This window comes from Eublepharis macularius, chromosome 9 (genome assembly GCF_028583425.1).
Source record: "Eublepharis macularius isolate TG4126 chromosome 9, MPM_Emac_v1.0, whole genome shotgun sequence".
Taxonomy (NCBI): domain Eukaryota; kingdom Metazoa; phylum Chordata; class Lepidosauria; order Squamata; family Eublepharidae; genus Eublepharis; species Eublepharis macularius.
Window position 1 is genome coordinate 61,549,652 of NC_072798.1, and position 23,594 is coordinate 61,573,245.

At 44.0% G+C, this 23,594-nt stretch overlaps 1 protein-coding gene across 1 annotated transcript in view; it reads right to left on the minus strand.

Moving 5' to 3' along the window:
* Positions 1-341: 341 nt before the first annotated feature.
* Positions 342-23,594, minus strand: part of TRHDE (thyrotropin releasing hormone degrading enzyme) — a 362,232-nt gene continuing 338,979 nt past the window's right edge. The window contains exons 16-19 of the mRNA XM_054989042.1: positions 11,238-11,405; positions 10,616-10,756; positions 5,624-5,705; positions 342-3,564 (exon numbers count right to left, since the gene is read on the minus strand). Of these exons, the coding sequence (XP_054845017.1) occupies positions 3,421-3,564; positions 5,624-5,705; positions 10,616-10,756; positions 11,238-11,405 (535 nt within the window). The 3' untranslated portion in view covers positions 342-3,420. The remainder of the gene's footprint in view (positions 3,565-5,623; positions 5,706-10,615; positions 10,757-11,237; positions 11,406-23,594) is intronic.

The following is a 23,594-nucleotide window of genomic DNA, read 5'->3' on the forward strand; positions in this document are numbered from 1 at the left end:
CCAAAATGCAAAATGCATAGTCTTGTGACACTGCTGTAATGAAGTATATTAGCCAGATTTCCTAATATAAGTGGCACGTGTCAAAATCGAAGCCTCTGTTCTACAGCTCTACTTTTAGTGACAACTCTCCCTCAGTACTCACTGATACCATTTTTCTCTTCAAAACATGAGCAATGGCTAATATTCTTCAAACATTAGCAATGGCTCTTTCTAGTGATTCAGGGTCAAAAGACACGAGATTCACGGATGAGTGCTGGATCCTGCAAGGATCCCTGGGAATTATCGTTAAAAAAACCCCAGCCACTCGATGTGAAGAAGGACTTTCTCTCTCACACTCTCTCTTTCAAAAATGAGTACTGCACAACATAACAAGAGTCAGGAAAAAAGCCAAGGTGTTTTGCGAGCGAGATAGAAACCCAGTCCCTCCCATTCTTCTTCTCCTGGAAGGGTCCTGTTACATCCCCCCCACCCTGTCTCTGAGCTTCTGAAGGAAAACCAGCTGAATGGATTTTTGAAAGAGAATCTCTTTGAAAGAGAATCTCTCCAGTCAAGTGGCTGTTCTTTGCAAGAAAATCCACTTTGCTCAGTTTTCCTCCAGTTGCTTGTAGAGGGGAGGCAGTAAGACTACCATTCCCTGGGAAGATTGTGGGACCAATCAAATGCTCTTCACGTGAAATTCATCTTGTGTGTTTCCATTCCCAGCTGCCCTTTCCAGACCAATATCACCAACAGTTTCTGCTTCAGTCCCATCTTATAGCGAGGCTGTTATATCTTTCTTTGTCCTATTGTGCCATCCCTGTGGCTATTCTTCCATTGCCTAGGCTTCTTTGGCCTGAATTTGGCAGCAAAGAAGCAGAGAGATCTGCCAATACTCAGTCTTATCCACTGCAGGCACGAGAATTTAACAGAAAATATCTATTCCACTATTATAGATTGCCTTGGAACTGTTACTGAACAGCCTGAGAGCTGTGTTATGCTGATGTTACCAACCTACAATTTGGTCACTCTTGATATACAAAGAGAATTCCAGAGATTAAATGTTGTATGACTTTGATGCAGGAAGGAACAGCATTTGAATAGATACAAATACTGACTAGAGTCAAACACTTTACTAGAGTCCACACACTATTTCAAGTAACAACAATAAATCCCACCATCCTTATTTAAAGAAGGCCTCCGTATAGTGGCCATTCAATGAAGAACATTAAAGATCATCAGCCTTATTGACTTCAGTTAATATTGACCCCCTTATATGTTGGAAAGGGCTCAAAGCTTAGAATACTTAGAGATATTTTGGACAACTCTTGATAAAAACAATTCCATGGAAACAGTCTCTCCATCCAGTACTGGCAGCTTTCCAACCAGCCAAGCTATTGTACTACACATGGGCTTGTAGCCAAGCTCCCAATTCGGTATTATGTGAAAAAATGTCTAGTTGCTGTTATTGTAATGTTATTATTTGAGCTGTGCTCTCCTTCAAAATTAACTATCCAATAAAGTATTTCCTTCCCTTGTAGACTATGACCATTTAACTTCTATATCAGGAGAGAGAGAACACAGAAAGATTATAGCGAACTAAACATAGTGGATAATAGAAAGCACTTAAACTTTGCTTGCTGTAGTCAATAGCTATTTTCCACACTAGACTGTTCCTAAGATGGAAAAACATGAGACAACAGGGAAGAATTCTATTGCATCTTAGCAAGCCCATTATTCTTTGAAGAACTGTAAGAAAGAAAATAATTAAAGGTTTAGAGAGGCTTCACTTCTTTGAAAAATACTTTATATGACAAAAGTACAGTATTAGATACTGGGTTGGATCCAGCAATGTGCAAAAGGAAATCTACTTAGCATAGCTCTGCCTGTGGCAGGAATTGTGTGAGATCTTGTGCAACATTTCCTGATGAGCCATGAAGACATCCTTTAGCTATTTCTACTGGGAATGCACTTGGGGGATTATTTTATGATACCCTAGACCTATCATCATGTCCCTTATTCTGATCCAGTATTCAACAGAGTTCTGTAAAGAGCTCTTCATGAGCAGAGAAACTCCAGATCTTTTTTTCATGGCTTCAAGAAGAACAATCATCTCCCTTTCACACATTGTACCTTGGGGAGCCATTCTGAGAATGAACATACTACTAGGCTCATTTCCTGAAAATCCAGGTTTGATTGCACAATGTCTTGTGCAAGTGGAAATACAATAGTTTGACTTAGCGCATGTGGTTAGTGTAGTGTTTTTCTTGCACTTCTGCTTGCACAAGAGTTCTAGAGCAAGCAGAATTTTTGTGCTGGATCAAACCCATTATGTTGAATATAGGCCACCATACATTAATTTTTATAACTATCAATTTGTGATAAGACTCATGTTGACAGGATGATGAGGGGAGGGGAACAGCATTGCCTGTCCATTACAGTTTAGACCATTTCACAACACATCTCCACAGGTAACTTTTTTGTCAACCTCCCCTTCAGTGTTGATGAGTATTTATGACATTGTTCATCAACAGCTGCGTAACTTGTTACTACCCTAGCTGAGTAACACCTACTGAATATGTCTTGCTGAGTTCACAAAGAAGAAAAATCACACAGCTGGGTAATTTATGGATTCAATCCAATCAAATATGTGTATTTGTGTATCTGTCATGAAGACTGTCTAAACTTATGATCAGAGAGCTACATTTGTTGTTAGCTGATCATTGGTGAATAAAATTCTCCTTTGAAATTACAGCACATTGTGAAAGTAATCTGTCTCTCAATAGGTACGGAACTTACATAAGGAAGTATTTAAGACTATAAGTTATATGATACACTGCAACTCAAAAATAGAGTTAGCATTTCAGTAGTAACTGAGTCTGAGACACAATCGGCGTGCTGACGTAAGTGTCCCATGATGTGTACAGCTGACACATCATCACATGTTGCTTGTATGTAGCTTTCACTTCCTTCTTCCCATCCTACCTTGTCTTTGCAACACTGATTGTCATAGTCTTTGTGCTTTTGCATAATGCCCATCTTTGATGTAACAGAATTTCACATACAAAACATGGACACTTTAAATAAGCATGCTGGATACAGGCAGGGACCTTACAACATGCACAAATATTCTGAAGGATCCCCCCACCCCCGCAATGACAGAAACATTTACATGCACCACTTAATATCACATTTGGTCATGGTACAGTAAGGACTCAGTTTTGTAAGCGTTCATGACCTTTTCTCTTTGTCAGAACTTTGTTTTTCTTCCCTTGTCTTTTACAGTTTTGAGGAGATTGGTGCAAAAATATAGTATGTCTCTCTATATATATCCTCCCAAACGGAACTTGTCTTCATTGGAATTCCAGTTGCAGGTTCTTAGGATTTCACATAGTGAGTCTCCTCTTGCAAAAAGTGGTACTAAATCTTTGTCAGACACACTGATTAGTGGGTCAGTGATTTTCTCAGCCACTGAAATAATTCCTCTTTATAAAGTGTCTGCCACCGGACATTAGCTTCCACAGTTTCCACAGCTCGGGAGAAAGAGGCCGCAGATCCCTCCTCATAAGCTGTTATAAAGTTCTTTAGCTAGAAATACAATTTAACAGGTTACTTTGAGGGTGAAGTGACATGCGTATGATCTTCAAAGCTCATGAACAAGTCAAATATTGAAGGCCAAGCTCCAGGGTTCTAGTGATATTTTGCAAGGAGATTTATTTCAAAATACACTAAGGTGACAGACTGCATCAATTAGGTGTGATGCAATTGCTTCAAATTGTGCTGGAAGATACTGATGAGCCAATGCCTGATTATATTAACATCACTTCCTCCACCTCTCTTGCAGCCCAGCTGCTTTATGCTGCAGACAGCTGGGCTCTTATCAAGCTTTACTCCTACACTGGAAACTAAATAGGGGAAATTGGAAACACTCCTGATGTAGCTGGGGAAGCCACAGTTAAGCTAAAACAACCAAGCTTCCTCAAAGAAGAGCCTTAGGTTTATAATAAATAAAAGGTGTGTTTAATTAAGCTTGAAGAATATATTTAATTCTTTACTGCAAATGAATGGGTGTTTATGGATTAGGCTGAGGAGCTACTGGATACTGTTACAGACCCCATCTGGAGCAGCAGATATGATAATTATTCTTAATCTTGCAATGATATAAAAATATTCTTAGTTTTGCAATAGTATAAAAATATGTAAAATGATGTTGTTGGGCAATCCACAGGGCTATTTATTTACTAAAAATATGTATACATTGCTTGATAATCATGTTTTCAGTACAGTGTAGAAGAACAAAATAAATTTATAAAAATAATCACAGTCAATAAAAACAACAGCAAATAAAATACACAGTGCAATCCTCTTCAAAGTTACTTCAGTCTTAGCTTATTGGGTTCAGCGGACTTAGACTGGAGTGATTCTGCAGAGGACTGCACTGAAAAATACTTAAGAGTAGTAACAGATAAAATTTAAAGAATCCAATGTAGCAGAAGTTAAAAAACACAGGATATAAGTAAATAGGAAATTAATTTATCATTAATAAAACCCCAAGAATCCCAGGAGTGAGAAATTCAGCATAAATACATAAAACTAATCAGTAAAGGCCCATGAGGTGCTAAACCATAATAAAGAAGCTGCCAGACATGTAGTGGCAGGGAGGAAATTCTGCATGAGGTGAAATCTTAGGTTTCTCTCTACACAAGACACCGGGGCGTGTGTCCATCAAGTGTTGAGAGATGCCATGTTAGCTGGGAAGCATAGTTTTGAAAGACAGAGCTGGCGGAGATTGCTTCAGAGGAGACGGATTCTCTCTCAGCCCTCCACTGCCTCTGGTGTACTGCCCTCACTGCTTAAAACTTTGAATTAACTGAACCTCAGCAGGGCAAAGACTCTGGAAGGGGAGAAGCCAGAGGCAGCGGAGGGCTGTGAGAGAATCTGTCACCTCTGGAGCAATCTCCACTGTCATTTAAAACTACGGTTCCTGGCTAACATGTCTCCCGACACATGAAGAATATGTGTCAAAAGTATTGTGTAGAGAGACTCACAGAGAAGGTCCTGTACCTTGTTGCCACCCACTTATCTTCAGTATATGTTGGAATACTCAACAGGGCTTCATATTCTGATCTGTATATTCAGGCAGACTCCTATGGACAATAGCAATACTTAAGGTACAGAGGAATTAAAACTCAGCCCCAGTGCTTTGAATTGTGCTCAGAAATGAATTTGCAGAAAGTGCAATCAATTAAGAACTGGCAAGATATGTTCTTATACAAATGCATCAGTCAGCAACCTTGGCATTATATTCTGCATTAGGGAAAGTTTCTGAACAGTCTTCAAGGGCGGCACCAGATAAACTGCATTAGTACAAACAGGTCTGGGATAGATGTTCTCATGAACTAAGTAAATGTGTTTTTGAGAAATATGCAAAGAATCAAGCATTTAAACTAGTCGAAAGGAGACATCTTTGCTTTACATGAGTCTCATGTAAGGCAAGCTTACAAAACAGTATCAAAGAAGATGCAGGCAACATTATGTTTCAAAATACTCTATGGCTACTATATATAACCTTCTTATTAAATATATGAGAACCACAGAGGCCAAGAATACAAAATAATTGCAAGCTTTTAGTATGCATAATATTTACCTCATTTAGTTCACTGTCTGTATTAAGAAATTCCGTGACTCCACTGATAAGTTTGGAATTCATAAATAATGCTTCTCCATATCTTCGACAGCCGGAAAAAGCACAAATAGAATATATTGAAAAAATGCATTTGGTTACTCATTTTGATTATAGTAATGCAGCACATAGCAATTCCTTTGCGAGGGTTCTGGTTCAAGAGCACAGTCCTGTGTGGTTGGTGTGGAAGTTGTCCTTGTGTCTAAAAATTAAAATGTACTATGGTGGAGCTGAAGCCCAGCACAAAACTTGAGGAGAAATTGTGGAAGGACACAGGGTGAGAAATTCTTCCCTTAACAACATTTCAGCACTATCTTAGTTTGGAAGAAGGTCTGGCTGATGAATGGGTAAAAGGTCTCAGTCTTCCACTGCTGAATTGCAGGTCAGTGCAGGTAGGCTGCAACATCTTCCCTTATCTCCCAGTATGGAGCTGCAGCACAGTATTGGAAGATGACGAAGTCCTGCCCATGCAAGGATTGAATTGTGACCCTCCCTCCACAAATGCCCTGACCTGGATAGCCCCGTCAAGCCCAATCTCATTAGAAGCTAAGCAGGGTTGACCTTGGTTAGTAATTGGATGGGGGACCTCCAAAGAAGAGCAGGGTCTCAGAGGGAGCCAATGGCAAACCACCTCAATTAGTCTCTTGCCTTGAAAACCCCAGCAGGGGTCGCCATAAGTCACTTATGATTTGACAGCACTTTCTACCATACCAAGTCTCAGGTATGGAAGTGGTAGGGAATCCAATATGGCAGCCCAAGAATAAGAAGCAGCTATGAGAAGAACTAAAAATTCCACAGGATACTGAAAGGGCAAACTATCCATCTGATTTGCTTTCTGTCTCTACTATCTATTTTTATCTGCACAGGATGGTATCAGAAAACCAGTGGGGTGTAGTGGTTATAGTGTCAGACTTGGATCTGAAAGACCCGGGTTTGAATCCCCACTGTGCCATGGAAACTTGCTGAGTTGGGCCAGTCACAAATTCTGTGCCTAACATACCTCATAGGGTTAGAGGTGAAGTAAATGAAATAGCACAACCAGATATGAATCTTTTAAAGTCCCAAAAAATCCCAAAGGTCCAAGGAGAGTGGAGTGAAGGTTACATGCAAAATCACAATACTCACCTCTCAGGGTAATAGGAGGTACCATAAGCCCCTCCTAATTAACCCTCAGCTAAGACTAAAGAACTAAATCTACAGTCCTACTGGGTGTTAATCAAGAAGTCAGTCCTTAAATGAGGGATGCCTGTAGGCTTACAATTACTTGGTTGTTGTAGCCAAATTAGGCCAAGGTACTGGATTTAGAAGGAAGCCCCCAAACCCAAATAACACCACAGAAGTATAATTAATAAAGTTTATTAAGAATTGTGCAAAGGATTACAAACGTAGAGATTGTGCAAGACATGAAATAAAAATAATAAAACTAAATATCTATCCTAAAATACTGTACAGGCTTTTGGTTCCCTAACACAGATGTTACCTTGTCAGGTCAAATGACAAAGTCCAAAAAAAGACCAAAGGTCCAAAGTCCAGTAACAAAGGGCTCTGGTTGTCTGGTCCAGAGCCCAAAATGGCATGTAAGCAGCTAGTATTCACAAATAGCAAACAGTGTATGAATAGAATGAAGACCTTTGCTTACTTGCTTTTTGCCGTATATGTTACTACGACATGTTACTACATCTCTCTGCAGTTGGGACATGTTCACAATCAAAGCAATTTGCCCCTTCTCCAGTTCCTCCCACTAATTAAATGAAATGCAGTAGAGATACTTCCATCCTTGTCTATGGCCTTGAAGCCCTCTTTTCTCCATTCTCATCTGTGTCTGTGTTCCTCTTTGAGAACTGCTAGCTCAGAGTTCTATTAATTTCCTGAAATGTCTCTTTTTGTGGCCTGACTAGGACCTAAAAAACATTTCAAACCAATGTTTTCAAACCAATGTTTTGAAATGTTTTGAAAAGCCAAGAAACAGGCTAAGAGAGGCCAGTTTCTTGACATGGAATATGCCCATTTAACACACTATGACTTGTATTCTAATAAATGTGTAAGGGTTAGATTGAAATAATATAACCTATTTCTAATTTATCAGAGAGTGCTCAGATTGCACTAGCTTCTATCTGACAAAAGTGGAAGGGGGAAACTCTCCCACTTCTTAGAAGGAACTTTCTTCTAGCACAAGAAGTCTAGCTTTGACAGAAAAACAGTGTTGCACTTACCTGTAACTGTTGTTCATCTAGGTTTTCCATGCAGGCGCACATGGGGACTGCTCACATGCAGGCCTGCCGATTTCGGAGATTCCTATAGCTCAAAACCACTAGGGGGCGCCCTTGCTTCCCAGCACACATGCATGGCTGCTTTTCCCGCTGAAAACGGCCTCTAAGATGCAGGGCGCCTCTGACGTACCCTCAGTCCTCTTTCGCAGTCATACCCCAAGGTATACCCCAAGGTAATCATCTGTTTTTTTCTGAGAACAAGGTCTGACCCTCAAAATGGAGGTCCTCCACCTTGTTCTTGGTCTCTGTTGGCAATGCCGTAGTTCTCAGCCAGGCAAACCGTCGAAGAACAACAGCTGATAACAAGGATCTTGCAGAGGTGTCCGCCATATTTCTGCTGGCATTAATCTGGTAGCGGGACAAGCGGACCGCCTCTTCCTGGATGACATTCAAGAAAATCCTCTGGTCTTCCAGCAGCTTTGGTACAAAAGTCGCCACCTTGTTCCAAAGGCGTAGCTGGTAAGCGGCCATCATTGCTGCATAATTGGCGATTTTAATATTAAATGCGGTGGAGGTGTAGATCTTTCACCCCATCGCATTCATCCTCCTACTCTCCTTATTGGAGGGAACAGAAAGAGGCCCCCGTTTGGGTTTTGCTTGCATCTCCTCGGTTACAAGGGACGAGGGAGGGGGATGAAGTGACAGGAAGGGACAAAGATCATCCTAGAGATTCTCAACCTTCTTGTTGGTAGCAGGAGTGGAGGCTGGCTTCAAATTCAGGCCATTCAGCAGGTCAACAAAGCCTTCCATCACTGGGAAGGCGACAGCAGGAGTAGACCTGAGTAGATGTACTGCAGGATTTTATCCTTAGACTTTGTTTCCGTGGAGGTCACATCAATTTCCAAGGCCTTCGCAATGCTTTGAAGCAATTCACTATATGTATGAAAACCGTCTGTCAGGGAAGCCTCCTCCACGGGATTCAATCACTCCTTCTGGTGAGTCGGATGGCGGTGAGTTGCTGGACCTGAGGTCTCGAGCACCCCTCTCAAAGGCTGCTTTGGACAAGTGCAGAGTCTGACCAAAGCCCGCATATGAGTAGGCTCTCAAAGAAGGGGACCTGGCACATTCTCTAGTAAAAATTCCTAGTAATATGAACCTTCCCTGTGATGACTGTAGCAAGCTGGCTCATCAGTCAAGTGACCTTCTCTAGAATAACTTCTGTGGGAATAAGGACTCACTCTATGCCTGGAACGTCCCCTCCTTTCCTGAGACGATCGCAATGACCAGGAACCGTGGAAAGGTGACCTAAACCTCCCTGATGGAGGGGGGGGGGCTATCCATCAATATAACATCCTCTTCCAGCCAACTCTTGGAATGAGAGATGCTGCAGGATGAGGGATGGTCCCCAGAACCTCGATGTTTCTTACTGAGGGGTTCCGGACCGACAGCCCCTTGACTCTCAGGAGGAGGTGGAGCTGAGATTACACTCTCCAGAATCGCCTTCTTGTGCTTAGATGCATGATGCTTCCACTTCTTTTTCTTTTCCAGGCCAGTTTTGGATGGTTCTGGAACAGTTGTCAGATCCGAAGGCATCGGAACCGAGGAAGACTCACTCCATTGGTTCTGAGGTGATCGGTGATCTGAAGTGGTAGCTGAGGCTGAGGGCATTCCACTCCAAGGAGTTCTTGGATCTGGAGTCTTTGGAAAGAAAGAGTCATCACGTTGGGCCCAAGGAGATGCAGAGACAACTATCAATGTCGAAGGCGGTCTACTCTGAGGAGTCTTCGACCCCAACAGCATTGGATCCGAGGAGGTGGGTATTGCCGGTTCCGAGGAACTGTGGACTGATGTGGTGGTCGGATCCAATGGTGGTCTGGATTCTGAATGAGTGGGAATTGAATGGGAGCATGGTGTCTTCGCTCCAGCAGACCCGAGGCCAGGTTGGGTAGCTGAACTGGACGAGGCAGATGTCTTTGCCGTAGCCGGTGAATCAGTGGCTGCCATAGCACGTTGCCACAAAGAAGCCTGCAATCTACCCGCCCGTTCTGCTCTGGCCTTCAGAGTGAAGGTACAGCAGTGTTTGCATGCCTGTGTATTGTGGGTTTCCCCAAAATAGTACAGGCAGTTCAAGTGGCCATCTGACCGGGTTATTTTCCTATCGCAGGATACACACCATTTGAAAAGGGCCTTCTTCGACATCGCTGAGAAAAGAAGCTTCAAACGAGAGAAGAAGAGCTAGGAACCTCTATCACTGGCAGCAAAAGAGGAGCTGAGGGTACGTCAGGGGCGCCCTGCCGCTTAGAGGCTGTTTTCGATGGGAAAAGCAGCTGCGCATGCGCACTGGGAGGTGAGGGCGCCCCCTAGTGGTTTTGAGCTATAGGAATCTACGAAATTGGCAGGTCTGCGCGTGCACAGTCCCCCTGTGGGACTGCACAGGAAGACCATTGATGAACAAGCTTTTTCCAATAGAGGGAGGTTCCTTACTCCAGGGAAAGGCTCTGCTGATGGCAGAAGACTTATAGGACTTAACTCTGTATTGAAATAGAATACTAAACATGTATAGCTATGAAGCAGCAAGCAACTCTGCTTACATCTATGAAACAATGATGCATATTATTAAAAAATAAATTATTCATCTCATTAAAAATACTATGTCACTCTATGCTAGTTGGAGATCTACATCTGTATCAGTATACATAAAGAATGGTTTAGAACACTAAGCTCTAAATTAAAAGATTAATTTTACCTTGCATTCAATATTTTCCATTTTTCTCTAAAAAACTTCCAAGCAAGATCTCTTCCATGTGGATTTCTGGCTACATGGATTATGACATCAATTGCATCTTGGTCCAAGACAACTTCTGAATTGAGAGATAGGTTAAGAAGCCTTGAATAATGGGAAAAGGGGAGAAAAGTTGTTAGCTTTTACCAAGTGTCTCAACATCATACTGTTTAACATCTTAAGACTTGCAGAAATGATCATAAATAACAACATGGTTATTGAAATCAGTTGCAGAGCTTTCCCTTTCTATTTGTGAAGAAGGTGAGAAAGGCAGAAAAATGTTACATCCCACAGACATCTGCTATGGGTATTGGGTACAAGGTGGATCCAAATGAAGGGCTAGATTTTATACAGTCTAAATACTTCTCCAACAATTCAAATGGTTTCTAGGTGAACTGGAACACGTAATTTGGAAGAAGAACTACGACACAATGCAAGGAACACCATAGCTAATGGTTTCAGTGTGAATGCACTGTCAATACCAATGCTTCCAATTACGGAAGAATGTTCAGGAGAAAGTGATACCATTACTAGTACAATGATAAGTTGAAAAAAGATTGTAAATGTGTTAGTGTAATCAACGTACCTGTTTAACAAATTTCTATCATCACTGCACGTTAAGGCTTCTAATAATATTTTCTTCTCTGATACTGCAATTGTAGAGTGGAATTTCATCCAGATGAACTCCCATACATCTTCATCCATCAATGAAACTCCTGTGCAGTAGACGATGTCTCTTACATTTAATGGTATTCTTTTTTTAAAAAAAGTATTGCAGTAATGTTAATAAGGTTTTCAATAAAAAGAATGTGCAAGTTAAAATTACACGTATCTTTGTAAAACAAATGGACAGTCAAAGCAAATAGAGCTATGTGATCCCAGTTCTCAATCTTTGCCATTTTTCTTTTCTTTTTCTATAGAAGCAAAGTAGGTCTTTGTCATTTTAGGAAGGGGGGCAGGATGAGCTCCCATCATTATGTTAAGTGGGAAGTAGAGTTGGACTGATTATTGATAATATTTGCAGTTCTACATTTCTAAGCAGTCTAGTAGTTTGGTGTTCACTGACCACTATTATAGCTGTATAATGTATGAAGACATTGAAAAGCATAATTTCCCTAATATTATATAATAAATATGTTTTATTTTGGTAGCATATAGATTTGTGTCATCTGGAACATGTCATAGGGTGAGGTGATCCATGGTTCCTGTTGGGGTAGGGGGGCTACTACAAAGTTGCTATGGGCAACTACCCCTTCAAGATGCTGCGGCCTGTGCTACAGCTGATTGATGGCATTTCTGGGCAGTGCCAGGAGGATCGAAACCCAAGCATACTAACAGACAATGCAGCTCCCAGCCTGTCTTGTGCACTACTCTCTTAATGGGAGGCAGAGAATGGCCAGGAGGCATATGGGCTTCTGCTTTCAAAAGGGTTTGACATCAGGCCTCTGAGGAGTTTCTTAGCTACCCCCTCCAAGCTGTGCAGGAGGAAATAGCTGTGCCCAAAGTCATCTATTCTCTGTATTCCAAACTAAAAAAAAAAAACTCCTAGATTTACAGTATTTTTAAAGCAACATTTATGAATCTCTAATGCTCCATCTTCAGTTTTATTGCAGAAGCAGGCATTATTGGCACAATGTATTTGACAACAATTTGGCTTGCCCGGCTGCAGCGTAGCAACTACATTGCGGGCTGCTGTAGCAAAGTGGTTAAGTGGTGTGGCTGTAATAAGCCCCTCTGCTGCCTTTTGTTAGTACATCATTTAGCTAGGGAGTAATTATGCCACCTAAGAAAGGGGGCGGCCCATCTAAGGGCAAACAGCCTGCTAAGCAGCCTGCTCCTAAGAAGCTTCCTCCGATGAGGAGGATGCTGGATCGAGTATGCAGGAGATTTTGAATCATTTTGCTGCTCTTGAAAGGGTTAGAGTAAGCTTGGCGTCATCTGGGGTGGCTGCCAGGGCATGTTGGCCCTCTAAAAAGGTTCCCAAAACGGTGTTGCTCAATGATATCTTAACTCCTATTTCTGCTTTGGAGGGTTCATATGGTGTGGCTTCTGGAGAAGGCAGCAGTAGCCAAACACCGACTGCTTCCAGTGAAGGAGTGTTGGAGGTGAAGCAGGAGTGGCCTATGGACAATGGACAAGAAGCTATAGCTGTTGAGCCGGCTTTATCGGAGGGTAAGTCAGCCCACCCTCAGCAGGCTTGCTGTTGGCCATAGGGCCCTTGGGGTCAACACTCTGTCATCCAAATCCCTCAGGGTAATGAGGCTTGTGCATGTCTTCACCCTGAAATGCCTGCAGTTAAATATTCTATTTAGGGCCAGACACGTTCCGGGCATTAACAATGGTGTGGCAGACGCTTTGTCTCACCAACAGATGGAACAATTCTGGCAGCTTGCCCCAAGGGCTGACAGGCAGCCAGCATGGATGCCCCAAGAGCTTTGGCAACTTGGACAGCAGAAGCGAACAGGGCGATTCAACTGTCCATTGCCCCCAGCACACGCAGGGCCTACGACCGTGTGGTAGGGCAGCTTCATGAGTTTAGGAAGATGACTGGGCTTCAGCAGTTATGGCCTATTCCATCTGAACACGTGATGCACTTTTGTGTGGTTCAGTGTAGGAGGGGCCTTTTGGTCAGGTCTATTAGGGGACAGCTGGCTGCTTTAGCCTTTGCGAGCAAGGCATGTGGCCTACCAGAAGCCACAGGGGATTTCAGGATTCGTAAAATGTTAGAGGGCTGGTCTCGGGAGGTTGGGGCGCCTGGTGACCCCAGGCAGTCCATCTCTTCATCCGTTTGAAAAGGGTTGGGGGCTGCCTGGGGGGGAAAGTGTGTTCTTCGGTATATGAAAGGAAGCTATTTCATGCTGCTTCCTTAATGGTATTTTTTGGGGCCCTCCGGGTCAGTGAGTTGGTGTCCCAATCCCATAAGGACACTTCTGGCCAGGCCTTAGCAGCTCAGGATATTAAATTTATAGGGGATAAGGTCTCAATTAGAATCAGGCATTCCAAGACAGACCAACGACAGCAGGGAAATACTTTCCTCCTTCGCCTCTGTGTGGAGTGGGAGCTTTGCCCTGTTTTGGCTCTCAAGGAATATGTGGAGATTTGTGGTAAGGGCCAGGGTATTTTGTTTTGCCATGAGGATCAGACCCTGTTAAGCAGAGGCTTGACCCTTGCAGTGGCAGGAGAGTTTGGGGAATAGGGTGCAGACTGGTGAGCACCCAGTGGCACTTCCCCATGGGTGGGGAACAGGATCTGCCATCAGTGTGGTATGCTTGTGATGGCTACCATAACACAGGCAGACGTCTGCGGGGATCCCCAGGGACAAGTCCTTCCCACATGCTGTACAGCTGGGATGTTCGATGCTTGATGGGGGGGATTCATTTGCCTGGCTGGCTGTGTTGCAGTCATTCCAGGGATGGCCTACACCCAGGGCTGTTCGGCTCGCCCAGACAGGTCAAGGTGGAGGTCTGATGTTGACCCAGTGGCTTGACTTGTACCACTTAGTTTGCCCTTGCCGTGGCTTATGTTTAATGGTCATGATAATAAATGGCCCTTTAGTTCCAAGCCTGTGTCTGTCTCTTCATTCCAGCTGGGGTTGCAAAAAGTAGGGTTTTTGTTCTTTTAAATAGTGATGAAGATACTTCTGTTTCTAGCAGGGCTATCTAGCCTGCTGTAACATTAAAAAAAAGTTATGATGAATACTTCAGAGAGCATATAAGCATTAACTTTTGAAAACATCATTTTAAATGAATTTTTAAAAATACTGTTGTGAATTATTTAACCTTATTTAACCTTATTATTGAGGATAAACTATGTGGCTAACATAGATGCTGATCAAAAATTAAACTATTTCAGAAAATGTTAAAAATTAAACAGAAAAAAATAATTAAAATCATGCTGTGCCTTTACAGAGAAATTTATTTCCCAGTGATTAATAATAAAGCTTTACAAAGAGTTAAGGACAATCTTTTAAGTTATAATTAATTGGTACATGCATGTTCTTATTTAAACTAAGTTCTAATAAATGGAAATACATTTATAAAATGGGCCTTTAATTATTTATCTTCTAGGCAAATGGTGTTCTAATTTCTTCAAGTGTAATTGGATGCAGTAGAGGCAGTTCTTTGATTTACTGACATATTTCAAATCATTTAGGGAAACTTTTAAGAAAGAAAATTAATCATGTCCTGTATTAATTCTGAGAATTTAGCCGAAGTTTATTTTACATGATATCTCTAATTACTGAATTTAAAAATACAAAACTCCCATATGAATACAAATGTTTTGAACCTCTGAACATGTGTAATAATTGCCATTTTACATACTATGATAGTTATGCTGCCTATTGGGTACTATTATTTCTTAACAAACCACTTCAGGCGGTAGCACTTTACCATGCTAATCTGCATTTTTGAAGTATAGCATCCATGAATAATGCTCTCCTAATCTCTTTTTGTAAAAAGTCAGGGAAGAAAGATCAACAACTTTTGATCAACTTATTCCATTATCCGATCCTACCCAGAGCTGGTAAGTATTTCCTAAATCTGACCTAAATCTGGTCTACAATAATTTGAGCTCATTGTCTCTTGGGCTTTTCCTTCAGTATCTCTATTAACAGTTATTCTTTTTGTTCTGAACTATTGTTTTGGTATTTGTAGCGATCACTCTTCCTCGATGTTCTTTTTTGTGTGTAACATACGCAATTTTGGGCCAGCAGCATTTCTTCCTTACTTGGTTACTCACAAATTCTTGCATCTCAAATGTTGGGGTCACACATTTTCTTTGCATGGCTTCTGCCTTACCTTAACTTGAACTAAAGATACAAAAACTATTTTCAAACAAAAGTAAACAGGAATCTTGTAGCACATAAAAACATCATCAGTTTTTTATTCTACCATGTGCTTTCAAAGTTCACTTAGATGCATGTAGGAAGATATATCACACACACAAATGAGGTGATGAAGAAAAAAGTTGAAAACCGTCAAAGGGCTATGAAAGGTAGGACCGTATACGGTGAAACATAACTATGTAAAATTTAAACAGAGTCAAGAAAAGTGGGGAGAGCATTCACCACAGCAGTAATAGGTGATAATATAACACAGTCTTTTGACACTGTTTACAAATTACTATTTTTATAATGCAATATATAAACCTTGTTAGCAAGCACTCACTACATGCATATGACAAAGTGTGCTCTAGATCTCAAAAGTTTCTACTAGAATAAAAATCGGTTAGTGTTTTAATGTGCTACAAGTCTCCTATTTATTTGCGGTGGCGGTGGGGGGGAACAAACCAATACGGCTATCCCAAATGGGATTATTTTCAAACAGTAATACTTGTAATATTACAAACATTTGAAAACTCTAGTTCAGAGCTAGGAATAATGTATCTGGAGGGTTAGATAATGAAATGTAGGGCTGGATGTCATTTGCATATTGGCCCCAGAGCCCCAAAGCTGTGGACCATCTAATTCAGTGACCTTATATAAATAATGAAGAGCATGGATGACAAAATGAAACCCCGAGGCACCCACAAGACACAGCCCAACATGTTGATTCTCCTCTCCTGGTGGAAACTCTCTGTATCTGGTCAGACAAAAAGACTAAAACCACCAAAGAGCTACTCCTCTAATAACAACTCCCTATTTTAGCTGATGAACAAGGATGGAGTGGTGAAGAAGAAGCTGTTGAATTGCAACTGACTTGTGGTGACCCCTTTACACAGGGTGTTCCAGGCAAGAGATAAGCAGAGGTGGTTTTGCCATTCCAGTCTTCCATGTAAGTTTCCCATCCAATACTGGCTATGGCTGAACCTGCTTAGCTCCTGATGAGGTTGGGCCAAACTGGGATCCAGAAAGGCTTGAAAAAAAATCTAACAACATTAGCAAGAATAACCCTGTTCAGGCTTAAACAGAGATAATCCACTAATGCAACCAATGCTGTTGATTCCAAAATAAGCAAAGAACCTTGTGAAAACTAACTAGAACAAAGAGTTAGCACAATGATATACTACAATTAAACAATAATAATAAAGTGCAATTTATAAGGATATTCACTATGTAATTCACTGTATTAACAAGCACGCACGAAAGGAGACCCCGGCAACGTAAAACCATTATAATTCATTAACATGGACTATAGAAACTCATATAAAGTGCTAAGTGCTTAAGACAACGGCCATACAATTAAAAAATCACTGATAGCTGGTACAACATGTACAACAAACATACACTGAAAGTGCTAGGTGCTTAAGCAAGAAAACTGTTCATATCATCGTGGAGCTCTTACACGAGAGCATATCCGTCCATGGGTAATCCGTTGGCGTGTCTACGTGGTGTAGCAGTGAGGAGGAGAGATAATCCACTAATGCAACCAATGCTGTTGATTCCAAAATAAGTCCTGAAACCTGACTGAAATGGATCAGGGATAGATGTGTTATCTAAGAAACCATGGAGCTGCACCACAATCACAAACTTTATCACCTTTCCTAAAAAAAGCAAGCTGTATACCAGCCTATTTTTGGTTACATCATCCCTATGCCAATGAACATTTTTAAAGCAAAGGACTAATAACTGCATCCTTCCACGATATTGTTCATATCTGAAGAAGAAACAGAAGTGGTAAGAAGAACTTTGAAGGGAGGAGAGGAGTGACCATACATATGGACCACTCTTGAAGAACAACAGTTTAAGGAAAGCACATCAGTGTTTCTTTCTTTTCTCCTTCAGTGTGGTAGATTACAAGCCAAGAGGTGTACTCTTTCCAAAGGACTTGAGCAAACATTTGCAAATTCAAAGCTGATGTGAAAGAGAAGGAACTTTCATGTCTGAATTATTAATGAATTTCATGAATCCGGAAAAGGGCAGGTGTCCCACAAAAAAACAAACATAACATAGACTGCATGTTAGATACCCAGCTCCATTCTGGTGTTCCATAGCTCTGCAAAGTTGTAGAGATATTTCTGAAACTTGTTTTACAGTGAGATCTGAGTAAGCAGAATTACTCCAGGCTAAGCCCATTGCTTAAGAACTAAGACAGTTATTCTATTCTGCTGACCCTTTTATTGTCTGACTGTTCAGCTGCCATAATTAGAACTGCCAGCTACAGGTGTTCCCAACAGCCAGATGAATTGGTTGCGTATTAGGTGATGACTTTGGGAAACGAGCTCAGAAAAAAGTTGCTGAGACAACTACCTCAGTTTTTTCTGAGCTAAACTACCTCACGTTTTCTGAGCACAATTAGAAAGCAAGGTTGGGCACGGATATCATCCTGTAGGTGACAGATTTATCCACGACCATGAATATCTTCACTTAATAACCCCAGTGACAACCTGTTGTATGCTGTCTTGATGTTTAAATGTTGAAGTATTTTAATCTTCAGAGTGGAAATGAGGCAAAGAAATGTTTTAAATAAATAAATGAATAAATAATGCGGCACTCTCTGCTGGCCGCAACAGCAGCTACAGCTGGGGGCCGTGTTTTTGCTCCTCTGGAAGGAGGAGGAGGCAGTAGCGGAGCTTTCCCCTGCATACAGGGATCTGTGTGAGGGGTGGAGCTAGGATAGCCGTTTGCTGCTGCTTCAGTCCTCGGCGTTTCAGTGAGCCTCGTGCTCAGGGAAAGAGAGAACGTGTTTCCTTCTTTCCTGGCACAAGGTGCCTCTGGAGGCATGTGGAAATGGAGTGCAGCATTCAGGCTATTTGTTCCAGGCCTGAGAGCAGTGGAGCTTGTCGATGGCAGGCGAGGCTCAGTGTGCTGGGTGAGGCTTGGCCGGCAAGCAAGGTTGCGATCGCACAGAGCAGCACGCGAAGTTTTGGTGGCGTATTTAGCAGAGGTGTGACCATTGGCAGCGGGGAGTCGGTGGCATAGAAGCTGGGTGCCAACCTCAGTAGCGGCTTCCGTGGCTCCCTCGCTGTGTCGGGGAGGCAACACAGTCAGGCGAGGAAGGTCGCTTTAGCTGCAGCAGCAAGCTGCCCAAGGGAGAGGGTTTCACCCTTGGCAGTTCCTTACTCACTTGCCTTCCACCGGAGTTCCCCTGGGAAAGGGGGACCTTTGGAAAGGGTGGGGGGCTTTTGGGTCTTCCTTGTCCAGGTTCCGCTGGGGGTCGTGGGCCTCTTTGGCCTCAAGAGATCGCTACTTTCAGGCCTGTAGGCGTTCTTTGGGCCCTTTACATTCAGGCTTCGGGCTCTGTGTGCCGCGGTTGTCATTTCTGTGACTGGCCGCCATTTTGATGCATGTCCTAAGCCTTTCCTGTGGGTTTGGGCCTTGTTACTTCTCCCAGATTGTTGGGGTATTGGGGCTGGAGTCTTTGTGGGTGGTCACTGGTGCAAAGTGCTGCTCTGGCCTGGTTAAGTGTACTGGGGTCTGGTAGCCATTTTGGGGCCTACTTGAAATCCTTGGCAGCCTTTTCGTGGGGAACCCTATTGGCGGCCATTTTGCTTGGCCTTGTGGTCTTAGCTGGGTTTTATTGGATAAGCCACATTTTGCGTTTGGCAGCCATTTTGTGGCTTGTGTTTGGGGCCATTTTACGGCTGTTTATTGGCGGTCGTTTTGAGTGGTCTGGGCACTCTTTCTGGCTGTGGGATATCATAGGCTCTGGGGTGTGCCAACTACTTTGGCCATCTGCTTTAGGTATAGGGCCATTCACCTGGGTTTAGTGGTGAGAGCAGCAGGACTCCTGTTTGGAGCAGTTGACAATAACAGCTAAGATGCCTTCCAAGGGTAAACAACTGCCCAAGAGGCCCAACATATGGTGTCCCCCGGTCGCCCTTTCATCTTCCGATGATGAGGACATGGGCCCTAGTTGGCAGCAACTTCTGGATAAAATTGCTGCTTTGGAGCAGGCCTTGGGTGTGGCCAATGTCAACACTGCTGCGGCACGCAAGAGGCCGGTTAGGGTGGCATCTACCACAGCGTTCTTTATTGACTTGTTGTCTCACATTACTGCTCTTGAGGGTCCATCCTCCATGCGAGGCCTCTCAGCTCCACTAGACAGAGATGGTGCTAGAGTTTCGCCTCAGGTACAGGCAGGCACATCTTTGGATGAGACTGCAGGGTCAACGGATGCTGGGCAAGTGGCCATTGCGGTGCAACCTTTGGAACTGAAGGGTAAGTCATCTTTGCCCCAACTGGGGGGTGCATGGCCATGGGGGCCCTGGAGCCAGGCTGCTGCCCCTGCACCCATGGGCACATCACACACAACTTATGCACAGGTGAGCACAGCACCATCGGTGGGTCCTAGTAGCTTTTGGCTGCAGTGGGGCCAGCCCGCCTTTCCGGGTCCGATGACAGGGGTGGCCAGCTGGCCACCCATGTCATCCCAGTCACAAATGGGGATGGGCAAAGTTGCCCCTTTGGGCTCGTACTACGGTTCCCAGTGGTCATCATATGGATCTGTACCTTTTAGGACATTGCCATTTGGGGATACTGCCATGCCCTTCGGGGACCATTTGATGCCTGGGACCAGGGACAAGATTCTAAGGGGAGAGTATGTGGATGTCTTCTCTCTCCTATTTAGACAATTGAAAAAGAAGGACTAGGAGGATCTTGAGGAGTGCAATAAGGAGTGGCTGAAGTGCTGCAAGGTGGATAAGACCTGGGCGAACCAGTTGCCGGGCTTTCTCATATATGCAGGTATCATAGCCCACGCTCAGCCATGGAGGGCGGCCCCCCCTTTTCAAGTATATGGATATCATATACAGGGGGTATTCGGACTTTGTCAGTACAGGTTGGCTGCAATACGACAAAGAGTTTCACATGCACGCTGCTCTTAACCCCTCCCTTCTGTGGGATCAGGTCCACCAGCAGCTGTGGCTGCAGATCATGTCCCTGGCTAGGCTCAATGTTGGAGACCGCTCTGATAGTGGTCACCTGGTTCAGCGGTCTTCTGTGCCAGTGGGCACTCGTCCTCCCGGGGATCAGGCTGCAGCGGCTCGTATGCTATGCTAGGACTTCGCCTCATGGGGCGGGGGGCGGTTGTTCTAGGGAGCCATGCAAGTTTCGCCATGTGTGTTCAGTTTGTTCCGGTTCCCATGCATTTACTGCATGTAAGCGATCTGGTCAGGGCAAAAGGCGGGGGTTAGATGGCTCCAGGTCTTCTCAGCAGCAGGAAGCCAAGGGGCCATCACCACCATGAGGTGGTGTGCAGATTGATTACTCCTTGCCTAGTTATGGCGGTTAGCAGTTATGGTTTTTCTTGTTCATTTCTTCTTCTCCAGGGCGGCGTTTGAGGGGACGCAGGCGACTTAGCATTGATAAATGGTTGATTGTTTGACTAAATTGCTGATTGTTTGACTGTGTTTCTGTTGCAGGTCCAGGGCCCTGGCTGTTTCGCAATGGCGGACCTCATTTTGATGCTCCAAGGCTTCCCTGCTGGGTGTGTGCATGAAGTTGGAGTTGTTTCATTTTGGGCCCTCAGCCTGTGCTGTGCATGCGCAGAATGCCAAGGCTTCCCCATTGGGCCTGGCAAGAAGCTTGGATTGTTTTGTTTTGGCCCCATGGCAGGGGTGCCTGGGTGGGCATGCTTCCCTGCCTGTTGGGCGGACTAGTTCTGTTGAGCTGGGGCCCACAGCTTCCCCACTGGGTGTGTGAGGAAGCTTGGGCCCTGGGTTTGTGTTAGTCCAAGGCTCCCCATCTATGTGCAGAGAGCTTAGATGGAATTGTTTGTTTAGCGAGGGGCTCCCATCCACAAATCATGGCTGCATTTGCTTTCCTCTCCTGAGGGGATGGTAGGACAACTATTTGGAGGAGGCACGGCAAGGGTTCGGGTGGCTTTATGCCTCCTGTGGGGCGCTATGGCCTAAGCAGAGGCTTGGCCTTAGCAGTGGCAGGTAGGAGTTGGGAAATATGAGCAGGCCAGTGACCACCCTTGGCATATCCCCATTGGTGGGGATTGGGGTCTGTCAGGAGCGGCTGGCTGCTGTACGGCCCAGTTGTGAGGTCAGATGCCCTGATGGGGAACCCCTGGATAAGCGGGTCCCCCCCTGCAGCTGTACAGCTGGGTAGGGGAGCTTTAAATGGGTGAACCACTTAGCCAGGCCGGCTGGGCACCAGCCATACCATGGATGGCTCGCACCCGGGGCTGTTAGGGGTCACCCATACAGGTCAGGGCGGGGGTCCGGGAGTGACCCCAGGGCCCAACCTGTACTGCTAGTTAGGCCTTTGCCAGGTTAACAAATATGTTATGATTTAATAAAGCAGCCCTTTAATCCCCAACACTTGTATCTGCCTCTTCATTCCGACTGAGGGGGCAATATGGCACTCCCGGCAGGCTGCAACAGCGGCTACGGCTGGGAGCTGTGTTTTTGCCTTTCTGGAAGAAGGAGGAGGCAGTAGCAGCACTTTCCCCTGCATAAGGGGATCTGTGTGAGGGGTGGAGCTAGGATAGCTGTTTGCTGCTGCTTCACCCCTCGGCGTTTCAGTGCGCCTCGTGTTCAGCCCACCCACCTCTCCCTATTTCAGTGCAGGACTAGCCGGTCACCATTTATTGGGACCAGGTAGGAATTTTTTCTCCTCCCCCTTATTGGCTCTTGGGTAGGGAGTTTTTCGCCTACCTTGCAGTGTTATAATGGGGAGGTAATTGGCTTTGGTGGGTCAATTTCTTTCCCCTGGCAGGTAGGAATTGGGAAATATGAGCGGGCTGGTGTCCACCCTGGGCATATCCCCATTGGTGGGGATTGGGGTCTGTCAGGAGCGGCTGGCTGCTGTACAGCCCAGTTGCGAGGTCAGATGCCCTGGTGGGGAACCCCTGGATAAGCTGGTCCCCCCCTGCAGCTGTACAGCTGGGTAGGGGAGCTTTAAATGGGTGAACCACTTAGCCAGGCTGGCTGGGCACCAGCCATACTATGGATGGCTCGCACCCGGGGCTGTTGGGGGTTGTCCATATGGGTCAGGCCAAGGATCCGGGAGTGATCCCAGGGCCCAACCTGTACCACTAGTTAGGCCCTTGCTGTGTTGACAAATATGTTGTAATGATTTAATGAAGTGGCCCTTTAATCCCCAACACTTGTATCTGCCTCTTCATTCCGACTGGGGGGGGGGGTGGGCAAATCTGATTCTCCTTTTATGGATACACAAATTTAAAAAGTATGACATCTCAAACAGAAGTGAACATAACATAATCACTTTGGAGTATGAATTATGAGGAAATTACAGAAGTATGTGTTTGGCTATGTGACCATTAATAGAACTGACATAGTGCCCTTGAAGCTGTTAAACAATGATGCTACCAGCACAGCTTCTGACATCAATCTCACAGAAGTTCAGCTGATTTCACGATAACCGTCAGATACATGATTAATAAACTGCCTTCTTAAATGAGAGTACTTGTTACCATGCCCAGCCTCTTATGTCACAGAGTTATATGATGAAATACTGTTTGTGTGCTCAGCACAGTAAGTTGCCTCTGTGTCCACAAATAGATTGCATCTGCTGGCAGCTCTATGCTATTATTAAAGAAGTAAAACTAATTCCACTAATTCTGATAACCAGTAGTTCAATATATTTATTTTATGAATATGTGTCATCTTTATAATCAAGAATTAGACATTAATGTACGTCCTCATCTTGCTTAGCAGAATCCTGATTCTCCTAGCCGACCTATTTATCGGCCATGGTGCAAAGATAATCTCTTGTGACAATGGACAATATGATTGCATACAAACTCGGAATAAGGACAGTTGACACCTTCAGATGTGTGACAATGGCCAGTATGATTGTACTCAAAGAATGGCATCTCCTAGTGAAAATATGACTCCTGAGGACTAAGGGGTTTATGTTGTAAATATCTGACAGATAGTGATATGACGGTTGTTGTGGGTTTTCCGGGCTGTATTGCCGTGGTCTTGGCATTGTAGTTCCTGACGTTTCGCCAGCAGCTGTGGCTGGCATCTTCAGAGGTGTAGCACCAAAAAACAGAGATCTCTCAGTGTCACAGTCACTGTGACACTGTCT